General features: G+C 45.2%; 1 protein-coding gene and 1 pseudogene across 2 annotated transcripts; one reads left to right on the top strand and one right to left on the bottom strand.

Moving 5' to 3' along the window:
• Positions 1 to 1,121: 1,121 nt before the first annotated feature.
• LOC149328954 (PI-actitoxin-Aeq3c pseudogene) lies at positions 1,122 to 2,431 on the top strand (annotated as a pseudogene). The gene is made up of 3 exons (XR_016285415.1): positions 1,122 to 1,198; positions 1,683 to 1,712; positions 2,262 to 2,431. The product of XR_016285415.1 is annotated as a PI-actitoxin-Aeq3c pseudogene (transcript).
• A 3,067-nt stretch (positions 2,432 to 5,498) lies between these two features.
• On the bottom strand, positions 5,499 to 5,987 carry LOC149328953 (uncharacterized). The gene has a single exon (XM_089559152.1). The coding sequence runs from the start codon at positions 5,985 to 5,987 to the stop codon at positions 5,499 to 5,501; it is 489 nt and encodes a 162-aa protein (XP_089415278.1).
• Between the last annotated feature and the right edge of the window lie 1,820 nt (positions 5,988 to 7,807).

The following is a 7,807-nucleotide window of genomic DNA, read 5'->3' as shown; positions in this document are numbered from 1 at the left end:
CAATTATTTGCCATTGAAATTGTTCTTTATTCAGTTAATTTTTTTTATGCGAAAAGATTCAAGAGGCACTCAGCTGTTACAGGACCCAAAATTTAAACATTGCCCAGCTATATTTGAAGTTGTTTCTATAAGCGAAGCTGCGATGTTTTCCAAAACGTATATAAAGTCTGCGCAAACAAATATGTGAGAGATCGCTGTACTCTGAAGGACAATAAAAATTTAGTTTTATAGGTCCCATATTTTGGAACGTTGCAAGAAAAAGGTTAATGGGTAAAGTTGTCAGCCGAAATCGGAGAAAAAAAACATTTTAGCTTTTTCTTTTTAACGCTTGGTAACCATAAAGACCTGTAACTGACTCTGTTAATGCTTTAATAACCAGTTAGCATATAGAGAGCGTCATTAACGTAGTGCGGCTGTGATGGCTTCTTCGGGCTTTCCCGGAGTGGAAAAGCGAAATTGCGATGAAAGAGTTTCCGAGGAACAAAGCAGGCAGGCAAGAGCCACTCCGAAGCGCAAGAGCCTCTTCTTAAGCGCTGGTATGGGAGGGGGGGGGGGGGGGGGGCGGGGGGAGGATGGAGCACTGAACTCTTGCGAGCAGCTTAGGTTAGGTTAAGTCCGCAAAGTTTGGGAGCCATCAAGAGACCCCTAGTTCGATATTTTCATGGTAGACTGCGTACATCGCTCGGGCTACACTTGAAATCACTCCCACGTGGAGCTCATCGGAGCAAAAACGCCTTGAACACGAAAAAACACTGCATATGTTATTAAGGTAGTGCAGGTAATCTACGAGTTCGAGAGCGGCAGCTTCCGTAAAAAACTCTCAGTTAATTTCCCCCAAGGCATGTTCGCAGCATGTCAGTTTGCTGCTGTTTTTTACTATACTAGCAGCGAACATTAAAACAGACTTCCTAATGTTCTTATATGCGTGCTACAAGTACTTGAAGAACTAAGCAAAAAAGAACAGTGCGCGCTTAAGCGAAAACACGATCGGTGACATGCCACAGGTGGAGAATTTTTTTTCGTCGCTTCTGATATTTAGTGCTTCCTGTTTACGCGTACAGGCATTTAGTGTATAAAAGAGCATTCCTTTCGTGGTGGTGTTGAATAATTTCCTCGGAAACCATGAACGTGTTATTTGCTTCAGTCGTCGTGGCGGTTTCGATTGCCGCCGTTGCATATGGAGAAGGAGAAGTCTGTGGTAAGATTTTGTTTGCAGTCGCTCGCGCTTTGCCAATATTTAAAGATAAATGTAGACTGCACTAGAAAAAGCTTTGAAGTTATCAGCATTGCGAAAGCTTCTCTGCAAGCTGATCATCGAATTTTGATTCTTCATGAAACAGCCATCGAGAACTAAACCTTAGTAAGATAAATCACTGAAGGTGTGAGGGGCGTGAGATACCTGAAGTAAATATTGTTCGTGGGGACCCTATTCTACGGTGTGTATAATTCTCAGAAGCCAGTTATTGGCATGTCAGAATTTAATTCGATACGCAGACCGCTCAGACAATGTTGATATTGAATGTTTAACATTTATAAAACGTTTGCACCGTACTGTTGAGTGTTATTCGAGTACCTAAAATTCTAGCGCTGTCATGCGTATTTAACGGCGCCAAGCGCAGGGCATTACATAATTAGAAAGCTGCTTTGAAAGTTACGCATTTCATATGCGGTTGTCTTTTCAGGTCAGGCTCCGAAATGCAAATATCCTGATGGTATGTGTCAATTTTTTAGCTATTTCAGCCTTACTGATGATTTTTTTAATTTTTTTTGTAGAAGCGTGAATAGTAATAGAGGCTGTTTGGTTCTGCCCATAAAACTTAATCCATTGTGGTTTCTGTTGAGCGGAAAAGACAAAAGGGGTCCTAGAATTTCTTACTCTAGAGTACTGACAAACGCTGACTAGAAAATTTACTATTACAATAAAATGATTCGCAATACTGCAGATATTGAGGGGGGTGAGTTGGGCAAACTGAAAAGAAAAATCTTTCTCCTCAGATTTTCCCAAGTAAGCATAACGCCATCTAGGTAAATCTTGACTTGCCTTTTTCCACGTTTTAAGGCAGGCTTGTTTACACTCATTCTTCTAACTTCCTGTCATTTTCTTATTATGCCTAATGGCAAACAACTCGAATAAAAAAAACAATCTTGTGATGATTAGGTTGTGAAGCTCTCAACGATTAGTATCTTGTGAAGCTGTCAGTGAGATACCACATAACCTTCTTTTCTACGCCTCACTGCAATAATGGTGCCTCATGTCCCAGGTTGCAGCGAGCCAAAGGAAAAAGGACCGTGCAAGGACAAGGTGCCGAAGTACTATTACAACCCTTCGTCCCAGAAGTGCAAGCAATTCAAATGGGGAGGGTGCTGTCCCAATTGCAACAACTTCAAGACCCAGGAGGAATGCGAAAAACGCTGCCTTGGAAAGGGATAAGATGCAGTTCACAGCTGCCTCTCTTTGACTACTGGCAGTCGCAGCAAAACCAGCCAGCATGAATAAATAAATGCCAATAACGAATAAGTGTTGAATGCTTGGTAGCCACGCCTAGTGAAGGTAGAAAGCTTGGAAACCTTTAGGAGCCGTACTATACAACTGACTAGCAATCTACGTTTGAGGCAGCGCGGAAACCTGAGAACGACGAATACCCTCGATTACCGGTGTCCAGGTTGCGCGGTACATAATATAAGATATCAGCAATACAAATGGAAGCACTGCAAAGGCATCTTCGGCGTTTACTGTAGTATGCTACGAAAAGAGTTTGCCATTGTCTCCAATCGGCTTCACTGCTGAGTACAGCTCCTTCCGAAATGCATGGTCCGACAGTAGCACTGGTAAATTACAGGCATGACGGAATGCTGTGTACAATGGTTATGCTTGGATTCTGGTGCGCATTTATTAAACATTAGCACAAAGTTATAAAATATCTATTGCGGAATCACAAGCAACTTTCTACTTGTCCCCCGTAGGCCCTTTCACACGACGAACGAAATCGGTTTTGTCCGGGCGCGGAGAGCGCACCACGTGACCCGACGGCACTGGCTTCGCATGCGGATGGCGCAAGCTTCGCAAGCCAAAAAAAAACGGCCGCACGCGTTGTACACAGCAGCCTGAGCTGCCGTCTGCTGCGCTTTCAGGAGTAAAACGCTTGAGAGTGCGCCTTCATCCCCTGTGGAGACCCCTGACTAACATCGATTGCTGCCATTTTCGCTTTTTTTCTCTCTTACTAGGATGGGGGCGCTTTTATGCGATTAAATTGGCGTGGCCGGCGCGATTCCGTCGCCTGCCCCATTTCCTTTGTGCATTTGCAGTCGTGGAGTGGACCACTTGCCTCGCTCTTGTGAAGGCAGTGTGAGGATGTAGAGTGAAAATGAACGAAGAGCTACGGTGCGTACGGGAGAGGCTTACCAAAACTGGTTTTTTCATCCGTCCGCTCCCGCCGTACGCCAAGTGCAAGCGAGCCGCTTCTAACCACGCACTAGGCAGATCCAGCGACGTCGGGTGAGGTGGTGCTCTGTCCGCAGTCGGAATCGGCAATTTCATGCCACATGTATAACGGCCTTATCCTACAGCTGGTTTTCCAAGGCCATTCACTCAACTCTAATTCCTAAAACGAATACTTCATGAGTTAAATATGTCACTGTATCTCCCTTTCTGACCCAGTGACCAGTAAGTACACTGGATGTGAGAAAAAAAGCAATGAAAGAAAAGTGAACAAAACCTAAATAAAAACCGCAAGCATTCCGGCTTCCAGAAAAAAACAAGGAATATCTCGATCATTATAGTTTTTTTATTTGGGCGCATCTTCGCAGGAGGGCAGCGGAGAGTAATGGCGTCTTTCACGAGCATACCGCCGTGCGCGACGTGCCTAAGTAGAAAATTTATTTTAAAGTTTTCTTTTTGCGCAGTTCAAATGAATATATTCATGCGAGTTAATTAAACTCAGTTTGAAACATTGTGCTTAAAAGTTCATTCTAGTTGGGAGTATTTTTTTGCAATGCAGCTTGTTTTTATGTCCAGTGTACTGGTCACTAGGATCCAATTAGCGCGTAGTATTCAAATCCCCATGCAAGCCGGTTACGTTTGATTTTCAATACTTTTGGCGGCAGAATTACATCTCTCAGCATCGTTGTAGAAATATCCTGATGTGTATTTTTAGTGCATGTCACATGATTTTGAGCAACAGTGGTTTCCTTATTAGCAGAAAAGACAGTCGCTGACGAGGAAATCCAGAGACTTTTCTTTGGAGATGAGTCAAACCTTGAAGGAGCTAAACACCGCAGCGGACCGGGACAGAGAAGTAAGACAGACGGCACTTGCAACGGTAGTTGCAAGTACCGCCCTGTGTCGTCTTCTTTCTCTGTCCCGGTCCGCTGCGGTGTTTAGCTCCTTCAAGGTTTGACTCATCTCCAAAGAAAAGTCTCTGGATTTCCTCGCCAGCGACTGTCTTTTCTGCTAATAAGGCAACCACTGCTGCGGTGTTTAGCTCCATGTCTCACCAACTGGCCTACAAATCTACCCTCCTAAGTCAAACCTTGATGTCGATTGGGACTTAGACGACGAAGAGGAAACATTCCAGTCAAAGTCTGTGTTACATAGTGAAGAAAGCAGCGAGAATTCTTCCAGTGCAGAATAAAATGTGCTACTCTTAGTGCAATAAATAAACACCAGTGTCCAGTATTCTGGACAGGGTTCTCCTTAGAAAACATTGAACATTCTGTCTTCGTAATTTTTTGCAGGTTTCTTAATAGCTTCTTAAACGAAAAAAAAACCTCCACAGATTTTTCCGCTCGGCTCCCGAAAATTCGGTATGCAAACGGATCTGCACAGAAATAAGGAAAACTTATGTTGTCAGCTGAGCTAATTTATCGGAAGAACAGCCGCAGATGGAAAGTGCACTCGACTGACTGCAATTAGGAACAAGTGCTTGACTGTTCCGCACTGTGTTTCGTTGCAAAGCGGTCAGGGTAAAACCTCGTATTAATTCAGAACGCAGTCAGCACCGATTCATTGCCTGTGTGCAAAAGTTCCATGCGCGGGGCGAGAACTGCGATAGAACAAGTCCGCTTCTTCAAGAAGCAGTCGATAAAAACTGCTTTCAGTTTATTTCTGCGCTAGAAAAGTTTCACATAATACCGTTGAAAAGAACGCCTTCGCTCTAGCAGAATACGCGGACCCCGCAAATTAGGCGCGAGTAGCGAATGCGATATTTGCAAGAAACTGCCTACTGGTGTCTGTAGCCCTTTCAGTCACGAATTATTGTATTGTCTGGAGAAAAATTCCATATTTGCAGGTTTCGATGTTTTCGATGTCCAGAGGCTAAAGAAGAAGGTTTCATCTCTCTAGAATAATTATTTTGCAATTGCGGTCGCGTCCTCATATGGAGACATTGTGACTGAATCCTTCTTTTCTTAAAAAAATATATATAATAATTATACGGAACCACTTTGCAACAAGGAGGCAAAATATTAATGTAGAGTGTGCGAATGGTGCATGGAAAGGTTCACTGATTGCGGTAAAGGAAAAAACAGTCCTCAGCTGCAATGCACAGAAAAACATCGCATTTCCTGCAGCGGACCCTGGATTTTGCCGAACATTTCTCGCATTTGCGCCGCTGTGGACATTGCAGCTGGACCTGCTGAGGCCAGTGCTCCTTGGCATCGTACCTCAAAGCGTTTGGTGGCGACGGACGAGCAATGTGTGAGCGACGTGGTGGTGGCTCAGCTGAGTCAATACTCGGCCGCCGTCTCTTCCTTGGTGCCGCTTTGTTGCACTGAACTAGAGTGAGAGCCACATAAGTCTGGAAGGCCAGCATGTCGAGGGCCTTTCTTCTTGGAAGTCCCTGGCTGCTGGCGTCTCGCACATACTCCAGCCATGAGTTGGCCAAAGCCATTGATGTGAAGTGGCACATTACTTTGACAGGCCATTTTCTGGTTTTCGCTTTCAAGGGGTAGAGGGCCATCACAATGTCCAGCTTGTCCACTCCTCCCATGAATCTATTAAGGCGAAAGCCTTCAATCGCTCATACTGTCGTGAACAAGACGTGTTAGCAAATTTGTCCGCGTTTCAGATTGGTCATTTTGGTCGTGACGTCACTGGGCGGGAATTTTGGCGGGTGTCCACCGAAACATGTGGACAGTTACTGCGCAATTTGTTTTCCTCAAATGCAATTTTTGACTGGTGTCCACCGAGATATGTGAGACAGTTACTGCCTAATTTCCTTTCCTCAAATACAGTTTTCATTTTCTTCATTATGGCCCCACTTTCTTCTTCCACTCCACTTCCTCCTTTCCTGCACAGTGCGGTTCAGCTGTGCACCGAGATTACAGAGAATTACAGCGCCATTTCCTGTCCTCAAAAAGCGTTGCGTTCAAAGGGCAACGCATCCCGCCGAACCGGTGGTGGCGTTCTGTGGACTCCCTGGCAGCGCTACAACACGCTGTCGCGTTCCACTCCTAAAGGCTCCTGGGTCCAAATAAACTTCTCTTCAGAGGCAAAGATTAAGCGTCATTAATTGGCAGTTAATTAAGGCACCAACAGAATGTGAAGTGAACAATCGCGTAGCAGAATGTAGCACCCAGGTTTTCGCCTTTCGCCACTTCAGCCGCTAAAGTTCCTCGTAATTTCGCACTCCAGAATAGATTCTGGGAATGGTATTTCAACCCGCTCCTTCGATGCGTCACTCCACCAGCTGGCTACACCAACGGAACCATACCCTACTTTCGTAGAGGCAATGTTTACCACCCCTATCATTTAGGGCCCGGCTGTGCTATAAACTACGAAATACTTTTGCTAAGTATACATACCGCATCCACAACATCGTCGGACGCTTCGGTCTTGTCGTCCGAGAGGTTAGCGTCAGACTCGTTGCCGTCCGCAATAGCCAAAAAATTTTCTCAGCTGCAGAGATATTGGCCTTGCGGCGACTCTTTAGGTGAATCTCGATGGCTGAGAAGAGATGAACGCAAGTAAAAATCAACGTACAGCAAACGGCATAGCAAGCTGACCTTCCCCGGCGATGCTAAAACGAGTATGGGTTAGGTCACGGTGTGTCCATTTGTACACGCGGTTCTGATCAGCGGTAAAACTATTAGGTAAAATCGTCCGAAATGAAACGCTGACTGTTTTTCGTTCGAATAGAGCTTTCTGTACATGAAACAGGTGTATTTTACCCTTAATATATATTGTACGTCACCGTAAAAAATAACTTCGAACAGCAACTCACCACTGCTCCCGGAAAACTTTGCAGCGTCCATCTTGAAGCGTTGTTTCGGAGTAGCGTTCTGCCGCTTCGCATCAGATGGCGCTACGTATCACTTAGCCATGTGTCTCGAATATTAGTCGCAACAAACTGCAGCGCGAATCATACCCATTTTGATGAGAAAAAGGGAGAAGAAAGTCGCGTCTCCATATGGAGACACCGTGACTAAAAGGGGTAGTTAATAACTTCCATGATACGCAATCGTTCTGTGAAACGCACGCTGCCAAATTGCTTGCGTTAACATCGGAATTATTAACAGGGTGGCTGGTACAAGAACGCGGCTCCCAACACATTGAAATTGCGCTAATTTTAGCGGTTCTAGATGGTGCCAAGTCATGCCCGGCTGAGCAGTTGCAGGTATTACATTTATGTTACAGCTGTCAGCTGAGTCACGGGAGAAATGTCGCAATGCGCGAAGGCTGTGGATGTCGCCTAAGTCGGCCGTCGTGCAGCAGTCATGCACTGGACGTGGCGTAAACAACTGACCCAAGAACCACAGACGTACAGCGTCCATGTGAAAAGACTAAAGCTCTGGAGACGCTGACAGGGTG

The sequence above is a fragment of the Amblyomma mixtum genome, chromosome 9 (genome assembly GCF_055824585.1).
Source record: "Amblyomma mixtum isolate Tamu chromosome 9, ASM5582458v1, whole genome shotgun sequence".
Lineage (NCBI taxonomy): Eukaryota > Metazoa > Arthropoda > Arachnida > Ixodida > Ixodidae > Amblyomma > Amblyomma mixtum.
The sequence above is the reverse complement of the archived record's forward strand: the minus strand, read 5'-3'. Positions and strand labels throughout refer to the sequence as shown.

What these genes read in the sequence shown, in the direction of transcription:
- LOC149328953 (XM_089559152.1), bottom strand. Translation starts at nt 5,987, where the DNA reads ATGGGAGGAGTGGACAAGCTGGACATTGTGATGGCCCTCTACCCCTTG.